This window comes from Pleurodeles waltl, chromosome 7 (genome assembly GCF_031143425.1).
Source record: "Pleurodeles waltl isolate 20211129_DDA chromosome 7, aPleWal1.hap1.20221129, whole genome shotgun sequence".
NCBI classification, from domain to species: Eukaryota; Metazoa; Chordata; class Amphibia; order Caudata; family Salamandridae; genus Pleurodeles; species Pleurodeles waltl.
This window is the reverse complement of record NC_090446.1, coordinates 1047909454-1047925141: the sequence shown is the minus strand read 5'-3', so window position 1 is coordinate 1047925141 and position 15688 is coordinate 1047909454. Positions and strand designations below refer to the sequence as shown.

The following is a 15688-nucleotide window of genomic DNA, read 5'->3' as shown; positions in this document are numbered from 1 at the left end:
TAATGTGTTGGTACTGTGAACGCTTAGTTAAGTTATATTTTCATAGATATTCTTCATTTATTGTGCTTATGAGAGAAGCACGTATAATCATGTACTCTAATGTGCTTTGGGTTCTATGTTAAGCTCACTGGAGTGGAGGCCTGAAATGTTTTTTCTGTGTTTAATCTTCAAAATTGAGTTTTACTTTTGTTGTATATTTCTTTATTTGCACGTGCGGCTGCACAAGTCTTCAGTTAATTAAGACCTTATTGTTAGTTGCAGAAAAATGGGTATGGGAAGATGGGTTGCCAAGAACGAGGAGTGTTAACGAGAAGCTATGAAGAACGCCCCTCTGGATTACTGGACACCAGAGTGATCAAAGGTCATACTGATGCTTGGACAGAGATGAAAAGCTAACGGAGTTGCACATTTCAAACTGTACATGAACTATGGAAAGTTACTGCTGATGACATCAGCAGAGATTTAAGTTGTATTTAGTTAGTTGGAGAGATGAAGATTCCCTTTACCCTTTGACTAAAGTGGACCCTTGGATACTTAAAGTGGTACAGAAGGCATCTTAGACCATTCACCCTTGAAAATTATATAAGGGAAAATGAAAGAAGAGCAATGGGGACACATGTGGAGATTAAATGCATGGGAGCTGCCGAACAGAGAGGTGGTAAGGGGGCTATAAGGTGACTATAAGCTGTATCTGAGGAAAACAACAGGTTGGTGAAATCACAGGTGACATTGAGGGAGGGTAAAAAGACTGTTCTTAGGAACAGGGCCCAAAACCTCATTGTTCAATGTAAAAGATGCAGGTGAAAGAAATCAGTAGCTCTGGAAGAGGAGCTTTAAAGACAGAGAGCCACTCTACCTTGAGACAGGCTCCCAAGAGTCACAGTTGACCAGGGAAGTTGAAACAATCCTGGAGGGGGAACTCTCCATGGTGGAGCTTAGGAAAAGACTTGTCTAAGCCCAACAGAAAAGCAACAGGAACCAATGGGTTTCCAGTAGAACTATACCAGAAAAGTTCCCTGTCTTAGGGACACATATGCTAAATAAGTTCAAGGCCACTAGGGAAAAGGTGGCGTTCCCTGTCAGTCTCTGTCACACAACCATAGTAGCCATACCTAAATCAGGAAAACCCAGAGATACCTGTACTACTTATAGAACCACTGCACTGCATATATATATATGTTTCTGTGCTTGGCATGTTTGTGGATCATTGCATGGCTCCTGGTTTTTTTGGGTTGTTATACTAGATATCTATGAATTCCTGCTCTCATCTTATCACACTTATCTACTCATCACTATTATGTCATGTCTCTATCAAACTATCCTCCATTCTCACTCTGTCTCATCCCAAATCCCTTCTACCACTTTTATCTCCTAAATATCTCTGCCTAAGCTCTTCCCTTCACCTCCACATCTAACTCAACGAACCTCACTCTACCTCTGTGACCTCCCACACAACCCTACTAAATTCTCCTGCACTCATCTCACCCTGCTACTATGCTCTCCCTAACCCTTCCACACACTCTTCCCCCTCCGACCCCCTTTATTCATCCCAAGCCTTTGGGTTGAGTAAATGAAGGATATACTCCCAATTAACACTTCTGGATTTCTTTCCTCCTCCACCCCTCCCTAACTCCAGTCAATCTAACTAACAAACTCTCATATCCGCGGCTCAAATTAACTCATAATAATACTAAAACTGTACTCATTATTAAATGATACTAATCCATCACTAATTCTTGTTGGGTTCCGGAGTAGCGTGCTACTCATCGAAAAGCGCTTCGACGCCTCGTCAGGGGTAGTAAGCGCTATATAAATACGATTACAATACAATACAATACATCAATACAGCTGTAAAGTTGCTGGCCAAACTACTGGCAACCTGCCTCGCCGGGGTAATTGGCACCCTAGTGCACACAGACCAAACTGTGTTTATGCCAGGTAGAAAAACCAGACTAAGCCTCAGAAGACTGCACAACTGGCTAAGGACATGAGAGGCACACAGCAGCCTTTGGTCATACTGTGACTAGACACAGAAAAAATGTTTGACTCTATAGACTGGGTCTACCTACTACAAAAGCTGAAAGCATTCAGGTTTGGTACCAATTTTTGTACATGGGTATCGCTACTATACAAGGCTCCAACAGTCACTTTGAGAGTAAGCAGAGTGATGTCAAGATCATTCCCATTGGGGAAGTGAACTAGGCAGGGATGCCCTCTTCTCCCTTGCTCATCGTCTTGTGAACAGAGCACTTAAGCGTACTAATTTCTTAAGTAACTCTCAGACTCAGAATTGGGTACACAGCATAATCTGGACTAAGTCAGTGCTTTGTACAATGGGCACTTGTGGGGCACTTAGGAGACACCTATCCTAAACGCTTGGTTTCAAGAGACTGATTACAATCCATAATTCCAGGATAAAAACGTAGGGTTAGACCTACAAGAATTTCAGTAAGGCTGGGGGTGTTTATGCATGCTGCGGTCCTGTGTTTAAAGTTTACATGTTGGTTTTAAACTAATAGAAATCTTCAACAAAAAAGTAATTTCAGTTAGCCGTTGAAAGATGGAGGAGGCTTTTGTTGCACCTAATGAGGAGGGCAGCACTAATTAAAAGGGTTGCACTACCCACGTTATGTGTGTTGCAAAATACCCCATTTACAATACCAGATTTTCTACTCTGATAAGACTGAAAGGACTCCTAAACCATATTATGAAAAAGGGTATACCCAGGATTGCACTACGATCCTTGCAAAGAATGGTATACAATGGAGGAATCGTCCTCCCAGATGTGAGAGCATACATGTGTGGGCTTCTCAACTCCAGATTGTCACTGAATTGGGGGCAAGGAGGCTTCCCCTAAAAGACGACATAGCAAGGAGATAAGAGAGACTGAAATTGGAAACACATATACACATTCATTATTTGTATGGCAGGACCAACAGAAGCCAGTTGATGGAGCCCACGTGGGGCACCTTAAGACTCCTGGTGTAAGACACAAAGGGGGTCATTTTGATCTCGGCGGTCTTTTTCCAAGACCGCCGAGGGACCGCCGTGCGGAAGACCGCCAGTGTTGGCGGTTTGCCGCTAGGCCTATTATGATCGTTGGCAGCTCTCCGTCCTTTTACGGACGGAGAGCCGACAACAGCCATACTGGCAGGCAAGTGGAGGTTGCTCCACCGCCACGCCAACAGAACCCCGCCCAGCGAATCACATCCTGTGATTCGGCGTGGCGGTGTTCTGTTGGCGGTGTGGTATCGGCGGAGCAGCCCCCATGGCTCCCGTCCCCTCCCGGAGGATCGGCGGACCAGGTAAGTCGATCGTCCGTGAGGGGAGGGGGGGTGTTGTGTGTTGTGTGCGTGCATGGGGGTGTGCGTGTGTGTATGTAGAGGGGGTGTGTGAGTGCATGTATGCTTGCGGGGGTGTTGTGTGTTTGGGAATGAGTGCGTGTATGTCTGTAGGTATGTCTGTATGGATGTGTGCGTGTATGTTTGAATGTGGATGTGCGTATCTGACTGTGTGTGGATGTTTGCATGTATGTCGGTGTGTGTGCGTGTATGTGTGTTGGTGGTGCCTGCGTGAGTGTTGTGTGTATGAGTGATGTTATGTTGGGGGTTGGGGTGGGGAGGGGGGTCCTGCCATCTTTGGGGGGTGGCAGGGGTGGTGGGGGGGTAGGGGAAGGAGTCGGGGTGGTGGTGGGGGGTGGGGGAGACCCCTATCAGTGCCAGGGAAGGAATTCCCTGGCACTGATAGTGCTTACCGCCATGGATTTCATGGCGGTTTCAAACCCCATGAAATCCATTGCAGTCAGCCGGGTCCAAATACCGCCGGCGTTATAGTGACGGCCGCCGGGCTGGAGACCCTGGTCTCCAGCCCGGCGGTCGTCTCTGCCCTGGCGGGCGGAAAGGAGAACCAGCGGATGACCATGGCGGTAACCGCCATGGTCATAATACAAAAAAAAAAAAAAAGACCGCCAGCCTGTTGGCGGTCTTACAGCCGCTTCTCCGCCTACCGCCAGGGTCATAATGACCCCCAAAATACATGTTGAAGGGGCACACACTGAAAGAAGTTGAGAAACTGTTGGGGTTTCGGCAATAAGATGACAGGCATTTTCACCATAAAAGGAGAGGTGAATCCTGGGGGTCTTAAATCCTTTAAAATCACCCAAAACGAATATGAACACCGACCCATTCACAGATTTAATTCATGTTGAAATTGATATCTAATTATAAGTACAGGTGATAGATTGGGGGCAGGATCCCGAATGTAGCCCTCCTAAAGGTAGGCCTGTAGAACAAATCAAGGAGAAGGCACTATCACAAATATACTGCAACACAATTCCATAATTAATAACAAGCCAGATACAAAATAAAATCTTCAGGAAACTTGAGAAAAATGACATCGGTCCAATGGAAAATCAAGATTACGAGGTTGCAGTGATGCTCCCTCGAGAGTTGGCAGTCAAATCCTAACTGAATTTAATTCAATTAAAATTTGTTGTAACAGGAGCAGCCTCTTTACTAGGGGCAAGGCCCCACACTCGGCCTGCCTCAAAATTTAACACAGCTGTAGGAACTTCCCTACATACTCTCTGGGAAGTCCTGGTCATCGGATGGTATTAGTGCACAATTATCAGGTAGCTTGAAGAAACAGTAGAATCAAAAATTACTTTCAAACCTCACTACATTATTTTAGGTAAACAAAGTGATGTGGATCTTACTAAACTGATATTTTGTAACCTTGGGTTTCATGGTAGCAAAAAGGAATACTACCAAATTGTGGGGAAAGCATCAGGACCCACCCAAAAAGCTATTTATCACTGGTATGATCTTATACAAGGCAGTAGAAAGAACAACCTGTGCAGGAAGCAGATGCCCAGGGAAGTTCAACAAAATCAAGGGAGGATGTAGAGCGCACTATGGGCTCATCTGCAACAGGTCACTATGACCATGCACTACCTTGGATACACTGAAGAATGTTATAAATGAGGAGCAAAGAGCCTCCCAACCCTACCAAAGATTGTGATCCCAGCAGCTGTTTTAAAGGGGGAGGTGGTAAAGGATGATTAATTGACTCTCACAACAGATAGGTCTGTGGAGCTCTATTGTATTAATGTGGAAGTCGTTTGTTTTAGGTCTTATCAAAATATAAGAAATACAGTTATAAAAACGTTTTTTTCTTCACCCCACACATTTAAGTGCTTAAGAATTTTCTTTTTTTTAAAGACTTTCTTTTTGAAGTCAACTAGACTAACTGGTATGTAGCAACCTAGTTTGCTTATTTTTAATACAAGAGAAACAGGACCACCGTCCTGTGCACATATATATCATGTTTATCTGCCTGTACATGCACTTAGAGCTCCCATCCTGGCCTCTTTTCCCACAAGCACATCTCAAAAATACCATGTCAAGTTTATAGTTTTTTCAACAGTCCAAACTGTTCAATGCAAATGTGTTTGAGGTACATTTTCCCACAGGGGTGCTGCATTTTGGGAGTCTTCACCCTATAAAATTAGATTGCTTGCCAGAGGGACCACTTGAAAACAACCCTATGTATTTTTCAAACATATTGAAATGTTTGCACTATAATTAGATAGCTCAGACATGGGACGACTAATAATACAGGAAAAGCAGGCAACAATTTGTGAATGTGCGTAAATGCAAAAATACATAGGATAAATCAAACGTATGAAATATATAATTAAAAGTAGAACACTGTCCAATGCACTAATCCATTTCTTGCTAGTAAATCTACAATAAGATAGCCTTATTTTAGTAACCATGTAAGGGCAAGCAGTGCAGCAGACATTATTAAAAAACCTTAACATGTGCAGTAATTTAGAATCATTGGTTAGATTTTCAGACTTGTAACGGCCTTTTTTGACAAATGAAGTTTATAATTAGGTTCCTACCAGAGTCTTGGATATCCTTAAGCTTCCCAAGAGCCGTGGCTAAAGATGATGTTTCACAATGATAAGGGATGACAGCTAGCACTTTCCCATGTGGGACGTACAGTCTTCCACCAGAACACCATAGCTGCAAAATGGAAAAGATGTTGCCATATATGTTACCATGTTATCCAGGACACACAAGGCCCACTAAAAGAGCAACAAAAATAAATGTAGTCTTTTCCATATTTCTCGGAAGCTATACAAAATCTATCACAGGTTTCAAAAATAAATATTAGTGTGGTATCAGAAAGAAATCTTTGATTTAAAAAAGACTATATTTAATGCCTACTTTGATGATTATTAGAGTAGGAGGGAGTCTGGAAGAACAGTCTAAGAACGGGGGGTGTTCCAGGGTGGAAGTTAAGGGAGATCAAATTATAAAATATAAGCATCCAAGAAGAATAAGCGGTGGTGAGGCTTGGGATGTGTAGAAAGAAAGGGTCTGTACAAAGTAAGGGAAGTAAGTGAGTGGGTGGGTGGGTTGGGAGGGTGTCAAAGTTGAAAAGATGGCAATAGCAGAACAAGGAATTTATACAAAGCCCAGTGGCTTGATGCCTGTTAAAATACATTTGGTGGTTCTGCGTAGGTTTGTTTTGGATTTTAGGTCTGGCATTAGCCAAGTTATATATATATATATATATATATATATATAAATGGAAAATGTCACTTACCCAGTGTACATCTGTTCATGGCATGAGACGCTGCAGAGTCCCTTTAAACTTGGGTTACTTAACCCACATACACCCCACATTTGGCATACAGGTGCCACCATGTAAGCCCCTAGTATATGGTACCCAGGGCATTGGGGTACCAGGGGATCCCCATGGTTGCAGCATGTATTATGCCACCCATGGGGAGCCCATGCAAAGTGAAAGTGTATCTGCAGGCCTGCCATTGCAGCCTGCGTGAAAGAGCGCATGCACCCTTTTCACTACAGGTCTCTGCACCAGGTCACTGTAAATCACTCCTATGGTAGGCCCTCCTAGCCCAGAGGGCAGGGTGCAAGTACCCGGGTGTGAGGGCACCCCTGCACTAGCAGAGTTGCCCCCATGAACTCCAGTTCCATTGTCATGGACTTTGTGAGTACGGGGACGCCATTTATGTGTGTTCTGTGCATAAGCCTGTCTACACCGGTTCAGATACACCCCCCCGCCCCCCACCCCCTTCCTATGTCCCTGCTCTGGCACAAAACTGGATAGTGGAAAGGGGAGTGACCACTCCCCTGTCCATCACCACCCCAGGGGTGGTGCCCAGACCTCCTCCAGAAGGTCCCTCGATTCTGCCATCTTGAATCCAAGGTGGGCAAGGGCCTCTGGGAGCATCTGAGTGGCCAGGTCAGGCAGGTGATGTCAGACCCCCCCCCCCCACCTGATAGGTGGCACCTTGGTAGGTGACCAATATCTCCCTTTCAGGGCTATTTAGGGTCTCGTTCTTGGTTGGGTCCTCAGATTCAGCATGCAAGATTCCAGCAGGACTCCTCTGCAACCTCTACTTCGACTTCTAGCCACTGGAACCACAACTGGACCCTCCAGGAACCGGCAATCTGCACCCAAGACGAAGACTCTACTTGCAACATTGTTTCCACTGCTTCTTCCAGCTTCTGCAACATTTCCCCGGCTGTGCATCCCTTGAAAGCAGCAAGTCTTCAGTCTGCACAAGAAGGAAGAAGGAATCTCCCTTGGAGTGAAGGAGTCAGTCTCCTGCATCAGCAGGCACCAACTGCAATGACTACTGGCTGCGTGGATCTCCTCTCATCATAAACTGCTTGGATCCTGCATCACTCGAGGTGATCCGAAGTAGTCCTCTTGGTCCTCTCTGCCAGCTCTCCAACTTTGGTGGAGGTAAGCCCTTGCATTCTCACATAGGACAATACCCTCGTGCACTGCATCTCTTGCAGCTACCAAAGCTTGTTGGCATCTCCTCCAAGGGATCTTTAGGCTCCGTGTAGCCCTAGCCCCCAGCACTCTTCCCTGCGACGCACAGTCCTCCGCATGCTTCTCATGCGGCATGGGGCCCTTCTCCAGTTGTGCTGTGTGAGCTCTTCTGCCAGTCCTGGTTCCTCTTCCAGTGGGTCTCCTGTGGGGGCTGCCTTTAATTCTGTGAACTCTGTCTTACTGAGGGTCCCCTCAGGGCTGCCCCCGTGAGTTGAGTCCTCCTAGACCTTGCAACTCCCTGGCAGCTCTACTTTTACTTCACTGTGCCTTCTGCCTTTGCCAAGGCTTGTTGGTGGCCTGTCCATGCCACTGACCGACTGAAATCTTCCGTCCACCGTGGGCCGTCAACTGCATTCTCTAGGATCTCTTCACCTGCTCCAGGGCTGCTTTCCTGACCGTCTTCATCCTACCATCGACCACCTGCTGCAACCACAGCTGGGTGGGTAGTGACTCCTGACCCCACTGGCCTCTTCTGTGACTTCTGGACTTGGTCCCCTTCTTCCACAGATCTTCCTCTTCAGGAATCCACCGCTGTTTTTTTGCAGTCTTGTCTGGGTGTTGCATTTTCTTATTTTTCTTCCTTTTGAGTGGTTTGGGGAAAATCCAGAAACTTACTCCTTTCTTCCTGGCCACTGGGAGGCACTGTGGTGCTTCCCTTTGGGGGTTGCTACTCCCCCAGGCTCCCCTCTACACATTCCACTTACCTAGGTGGGGTCCTGCATTCACATTCAATTTTTTTAGTATATGGTTAAAGCTCCCCCTAGCGTCACTATTGCCTATTTGCTATTGCACGGTTTTCTATCACTTTATGTTGCCTATTTCGGATTACTAGATTCATATCTAGTGTGTTACTAACCTACTACTGGAAGGTTGCCTCTTTAGTACTTTTTGGTAACTGCGTCACTAAAATAAAGTACCTTTATTTTTGTAACGGAGTGGTTTTTTTCATGTGTGTGAGTGCTGTGTGACTACAGTGGTATTGCATAAGCTTTGCATGTCTCCTAGATGAGCCTTGGCTGCTCATCTACAGCTACCTCTAGAGAGCCTGGCTTCTAGACACTGCCTACGCTACACTAATAGGAGATACCTGGAAGAAGGTGTAAGTACCTTAGGTACCCACCAAACATGAGGCCAGCTTCCTTCATTCACTGGAAAACAACAAAGGTTACAGGGACATTATAGTTAAGGTCTGAATTTACCTATACAAAACCATAGCAATTCAGCAGTTATAGTTAAAGCCCTTTCAAGTAACTATAACTAGCGCCCTAGGGTAACTATAACTCGCGCCCTTGGCATGAACAGTTTTCTTATCAATAATTTTATTCCAAATGTGGCAGTGATAATATCAAAGATGCCACATAAGATCTCATTAATGATCTAATATGTGGAGTAATATGCTATGAATGCCGTAGCTGTGAATAATAGTTACTTTAGGGCGCAAGTTATAGTTACTTGAAATAACTAACTATAACTTCTGAGTTTCTATGGTTTTGTACAAGTAAATTCAGACCCTAACTATAATATCCCTGTAACCTTTGTTTTTTTCAGTGAATTTCTGTTTTTTAAATGTAAAGTGCAAGGAAATCCCTCCTTGGCATGGTTACCCCCCCCACCCCCCTGACAGTTTTGACTGAAAGTGTGCTGGGACCCTGCTAACCAGGCCCCAGCACCAGTGTGCTTTCCCTAAACTGGCCTTTGCTTCTGGCACTCAGATAAGTCCCTCTTAACTGGTACCCCTGGTACCAAGGGCCCTGTGGCCAGGGAAGGTCTCTACGGGCTGCAGCATGTATTATGCCACCCTGTGGACTCTTCACTCAGCACACGTACACTGCTTCACAGCTTGTGTGTGCTGGTGGGGAGAAAATGACTAAGTCGACATGGCACTCCCCTCAGAGTGCCATGCCCTCCACCCACTGCCTGTGGCATAGGTAAGTCACCCCTCTAGCAGGCCTTACAAGCCCTAAGGCAGGGTGCACTATACCAAAGGTGAGGGCATAGTTGCAGCATCACTATGCCCCTACAGTGTCTAAGACAAACCTTAGACATTGTAAGTGCAGGGCAGCCATAAAGAGTATATGGTCTGTGTAGGAAGTTGGCTCTGTATGTGCTATTTCAAAGTAAGGAATAGCATGCACAGAGTCCAAGGGTTCCCCTTAGAGGTAAAATAGTGGTAAAAAGAGATAATACTAATGCTCTATTTTGTGGTAGTGTGGTCGAGCAGTAGGCTTATCCAAGGAGTAGTGTTAAGCATTTGTTGTACATACACATAGACAATAAATGAGGTACACACACTCAGAGACAAATCCAGCCAATAGGTTTTGTTATAGAAAAATATCTTTTCTTAGTTTATTTTAAGAACCACAGGTTCAAATTTAACATGTAATATCTTGTTTGAAAGGTATTGCAGGTAAGTACATTAGGAACTTTGAATCATTTCAATTGCATGTATACTTTTCAAGTTATTCACAAATAGCTATTTTAAAAGTGGACACTGCAATTTTCACAGTTCCTGGGGGAGGTAAGTTTTTGTTAGTTTTACCAGGTAAGTACGACACTTACAGGGTTCAGTTCTTGGTCCAAGGTAGCCCACCGTTGGGGGTTCAGAGCAACCCCAAAGTTACCACACCAGCAGCTCAGGGCCGGTCAGGTGCAGAGTTCAAATTGGTGCCCAAAACGCATAGGCTTCAATGGAGAGAAGGGGGTGCCCCGGTTCCAGTCTGCCAGCAGGTAAGTACCCGCGTCTTCGGAGGGCAGACCAGGGGGGGTTTGTAGGGCACCGGGGGGGACACAAGCCCACACAGAAATTTCACCCTCAGCGGCGCGGGGGCGGCCGGGTGCAGTGTTAGAACAAGCGTTGGGTTCGCAATGGAAGTCAATGAGAGATCAAGGGATCTCTTCAGCGCTGCAGGCAGGCAAGGGGGGGCTTCCTCGGGGAAACCTCCACTTGGGCAAGGGAGAGGGACTCCTGGGGGTCACTTCTGCAGTGAAAGTCCGGTCCTTCAGGTCCTGGGGGCTGCGGGTGCAGGGTCTTTTCCAGGCGTCGGGACTTAGGTTTCAGAGAGTCGCGGTCAGGGGAAGCCTCGGGATTCCCTCTGCAGGCGGCACTGTGGGGGGTCAGGGGGGACAGGTTTTGGTACTCACAGTCGTAGAGTAGTCCGGGGGTCCTCCCTGAGGTTTGGTTCTCCACCAGCCGAGTCGGGGTCGCCGGGTGCAGTGTTGCAAGTCTCACGCTTCTTGCGGGGAGATTGCAGGGTTCTTTAAAGCTGCTCCTTTGGATAAAGTTACAGTCTTTTTGGAGCAGGTCCGCTGTCCTCTGGAGTTTCTTGTCGTCGTCGAAGCAGGGCAGTCCTCAGAGGATGCAGAGGTCGCTGGTCCCTTTGGAAGGCGTCGCTGGAGCAGAGTTCTTTGGAAGGCAGGAGACAGGCCGGTGAGTTTCTGGAGCCAAGGCAGTTGTTGTCTTCTGGTCTTCCTCTGCAGGGGTTTTCAGCTAGGCAGTCCTTCTTGTTGTTGTTGCAGGAATCTAGTTTCTAGGTTCAGGGAGAGCCCTTAAATACTAAGTTTAAGGGCGTGTTTAGGTCTGGGGGGTTAGTAGCCAATGGCTACTAGCCCCGAGGGTGGGTACACCCTCTTTGTGCCTCCTCCCAAGGGGAGGGGGTCACATCCCTAATCCTATTGGGGGAATCCTCCATCTGCAAGATGGAGGATTTCTAAAAGTTAGAGTCACCTCAGCTCAGGACACCTTAGGGGCTGTCCTGACTGGCCAGTGACTCCTCCTTGTTATTCTCATTATTTTCTCCGGCCTTGCCGCCAAAAGTGGGGGCCGGGGCCGGAGGGGGCGGGCAACTCCACTAGCTGGAGTGTCCTGCGGTGCTGTGACAAAGGGGTGAGCCTTTGAGGCTCACCGCCAGGTGTTACAGCTCCTGCCTGGGGGAGGTGTTAGCATCTCCACCCAGTGCAGGCTTTGTTACTGGCCTCAGAGTGACAAAGGCACTCTCCCCATGGGGCCAGCAACCTGTCTCTAGTGTGGCAGGCTGCTGGAACCAGTCAGCCTACACAGATAGTCGGTTAAGTTTCAGGGGGCACCTCTAAGGTGCCCTCTGTGGTGTATTTTACAATAAAATGTACACTGGCATCAGTGTGCATTTATTGTGCTGAGAAGTTTGATACCAAACTTCCCAGTTTTCAGTGTAGCCATTATGGTGCTGTGGAGTTCGTGTAAAACAGACTCCCAGACCATATACTCTTATGGCTACCCTGCACTTACAATGTCTAAGGTTTTGCTTGGACACTGTAGGGGCACAGTGCTCATGCACTGGTACCCTCACCTATGGTATAGTGCACCCTGCCTTAGGGCTGTAAGGCCTGCTAGAGGGGTGTCTTACCTATACTGCATAGGCAGTGAGAGGCTGGCATGGCACCCTGAGGGGAGTGCCATGTCGACTTACTCATTTTGTTCTCACTAGCACACACAAGCTGGTAAGCAGTGTGTCTGTGCTGAGTGAGGGGTCTCTTAGGGTGGCATAATACATGCTGCAGCCCTTAGAGACCTTCCCTGGCATCAGGGCCCTTGGTACCAGAGGTACCAGTTACAAGGGACTTATCTGGATGCCAGGGTGTGCCAATTGTGGAATCAAAAGTACAGGTTAGGCAAAGAACACTGGTGCTGGGGCCTGGTTAGCAGGCCTCAGCACACTTTCAATTCAAAACATAGCATCAGCAAAGGCAAAAAGTCAGGGGGTAACCATGCCAAGGAGGCATTTCCTTACACAACCCCCCCCCCCCCCCCCCCAAACGAAAGAGGATGAGACTAACCTTTCCCAAGAGAGTCTTCATTTTCTAAGTGGAAGAACCTTGAAAGGCCATCTGCATTGGCATGGTGTAAGGAAATGCCTCCTTGGCATGGTTGCCCCCTGACTTTTTGCCTTTGCTGATGCTATGTTTACAATTGAAAGTGTGCTGAGGCCTGCTAACCAGGCCCCAGCACCAGTGTTCTTTCCCTAACCTGTACTTTTGTATCCACAATTGGCAGACCCTGGCATCCAGATAAGTCCCTTGTAACTGGTACTTCTAGTACCAAGGGCCCTGATGCCAAGGAAGGTCTCTAAGGGCTGCAGCATGTCTTATGCCACCCTGGAGACCTCTCACTCAGCACAGACACACTGCTTGCCAGCTTGTGTGTGCTAGTGAGGACAAAACGAGTAAGTCGACATGGCACTCCCCTCAGGGTGCCATGCCAGCCTCTCACTGCCTATGCAGTATAGGTAAGACACCCCTCTAGCAGGCCTTACAGCCCTAAGGCAGGGTGCACTATACCATAGGTGAGGGTACCAGTGCATGAGCATGGTACCCCTACAGTGTCTAAACAAAACCTTAGACATTGTAAGTGCAGGGTAGCCATAAGAGTATATGGTCTGGGAGTTTGTCAAACACGAACTCCACAGCACCATAATGGCTACACTGAAAACTGGGAAGTTTGGTATCAAACTTCTCAGCACAATAAATGCACACTGATGCCAGTGTACATTTTATTGTCAAATACACCCCAGAGGGCACCTTAGAGGTGCCCCCTGAAACTTAACCGACTATCTGTGTAGGCTGACTAGTTTTAGCAGCCTGCCACAAACCGAGACATGTTGCTGGCCCCATGGGGAGAGTGCCTTTGTCACTCTGAGGCCAGTAACAAAGCCTGCACTGGGTGGAGATGCTAACACCTCCCCCAGGCAGGAATTGTCACACCTGGCGGTGAGCCTCAAAGGCTCACCTCCTTTGTGCCAACCCAGCAGGACACTCCAGCTAGTGGAGTTGCCCGCCCCCTCCGGCCAGGCCCCACTTTTGGCGGCAAGGCCGGAGAAAATAATGAGAAAAACAAGGAGGAGTCACTGGCCAGTCAGGACAGCCCCTAAGGTGTCCTGAGCTGAAGTGACTCTAACTTTTAGAAATCCTCCATCTTGCAGATGGAGGATTCCCCCAATAGGGTTAGGATCGTGACCCCCTCCCCTTGGGAGGAGGCACAAAGAGGGTGTACCCACCCTCAGGGCTAGTAGCCATTGGCTACTAACACCCCAGACCTAAACACGCCCTTAAATTTAGTATTTAAGGGCTACCCTGAACCCTAGAAAATTAGATTCCTGCAACTACAAGAAGAAGGACTGCCCAGCTGAAAACCCCTGCAGCGGAAGACCAGAAGACGACAACTGCCTTGGCTCCAGAAACTCACCGGCCTGTCTCCTGCCTTCCAAAGATCCTGCTCCAGCGACGCCTTCCAAAGGGACCAGCGACCTCGACATCCTCTGAGGACTGCCCCTGCTTCGAAAAGACAAGAAACTCCCGAGGACAGCGGACCTGCTCCAAGAAAAGCTGCAACTTTGTTTCCAGCAACTTTAAAGAACCCTGCAAGCTCCCCGCAAGAAGCGTGAGACTTGCAACACTGCACCCGGCGACCCCGACTCGGCTGGTGGCGATCCAACACCTCAGGAGGGACCCCAGGACTACTCTGATACTGTGAGTACCAAAACCTGTCCCCCCTGAGCCCCCACAGCGCCGCCTGCAGAGGGAATCCCGAGGCTTCCCCTGACCGCGACTCTTTGAACCTAAAGTCCCGACGCCTGGGAGAGACCCTGCACCCGCAGCCCCCAGGACCTGAAGGACCGGACTTTCACTGGAGAAGTGACCCCCAGGAGTCCCTCTCCCTTGCCCAAGTGGAGGTTTCCCCGAGGAATCCCCCCCTTGCCTGCCTGCAGCGCTGAAGAGATCCCGAGATCTCTCATAGACTAACATTGCGAACCCGACGCTTGTTTCTACACTGCACCCGGCCGCCCCCGCGCCGCTGAGGGTGAAATTTCTGTGTGGACTTGTGTCCCCCCCGGTGCCCTACAAAACCCCCCTGGTCTGCCCTCCGAAGACGCGGGTACTTACCTGCAAGCAGACCGGAACCGGGGCACCCCCTTCTCTCCATTCTAGCCTATGCGTTTTGGGCACCACTTTGAACTCTGCACCTGACCGGCCCTGAGCTGCTGGTGTGGTGACTTTGGGGTTGCTCTGAACCCCCAACGGTGGGCTACCTTGGACCAAGAACTAAGCCCTGTAAGTGTCTTACTTACCTGGTTAACCTAACAAATACTTACCTCCCCTAGGAACTGTGAAAATTGCACTGTGTCCACTTTTAAAACAGCTATTTGTGAATAACTTGAAAAGTATACATGCAATTTCGATGATTTGAAGTTCCTAAAGTACTTACCTGCAATACCTTTCGAATGAGATATTACATGTAAAATTTGAACCTGTGGTTCTTAAAATAAACTAAGAAAATATATTTTTCTATACAAAAACCTATTGGCTGGATTTGTCTCTGAGTGTGTGTACCTCATTTATTGTCTATGTGTATGTACAACAAATGCTTAACACTACTCCTTGGATAAGCCTACTGCTCGACCACACTACCACAAAATAGAGCATTAGTATTATCTCTTTTTGCCACTATCTTACCTCTAAGGGGAACCCTTGGACTCTGTGCATGCTATTCCTTACTTTGAAATAGCACATACAGAGCCAACTTCCTACACATGGGCAGTCCCAGGTCTGTGTTCCACTATAAAGTCCATTCCCTGTAGGGAGATGGACCACCTCAACAGTTTTGGATTTTCACCTTTCATTTGCATCAGCCATCTGAGAGGTCTGTGGTCAGTCTGAACTAGGAAGTGAGTACCAAAGAGGTATGGTCTCAGCTTCTTCAGGGACCAAACCACAGCAAAGGCCTCCCTCTCAATGGCACTCCAACGCTGCTCCCTGGGGAGTAACCTCCTGCTAATGA

The 15688-nt window shown here is 47.7% G+C and overlaps 1 protein-coding gene across 1 annotated transcript in view; it reads right to left on the bottom strand.

Moving 5' to 3' along the window:
• NOL11 (nucleolar protein 11) overlaps positions 1 to 15688 on the bottom strand; it is a 425248-nt gene that overhangs the window by 269466 nt on the left and 140094 nt on the right. Inside the window, exon 9 of the mRNA XM_069199905.1 lies at positions 5906 to 6029. Coding sequence (XP_069056006.1) covers positions 5906 to 6029 — 124 coding nt within the window. The remainder of the gene's footprint in view (positions 1 to 5905; positions 6030 to 15688) is intronic.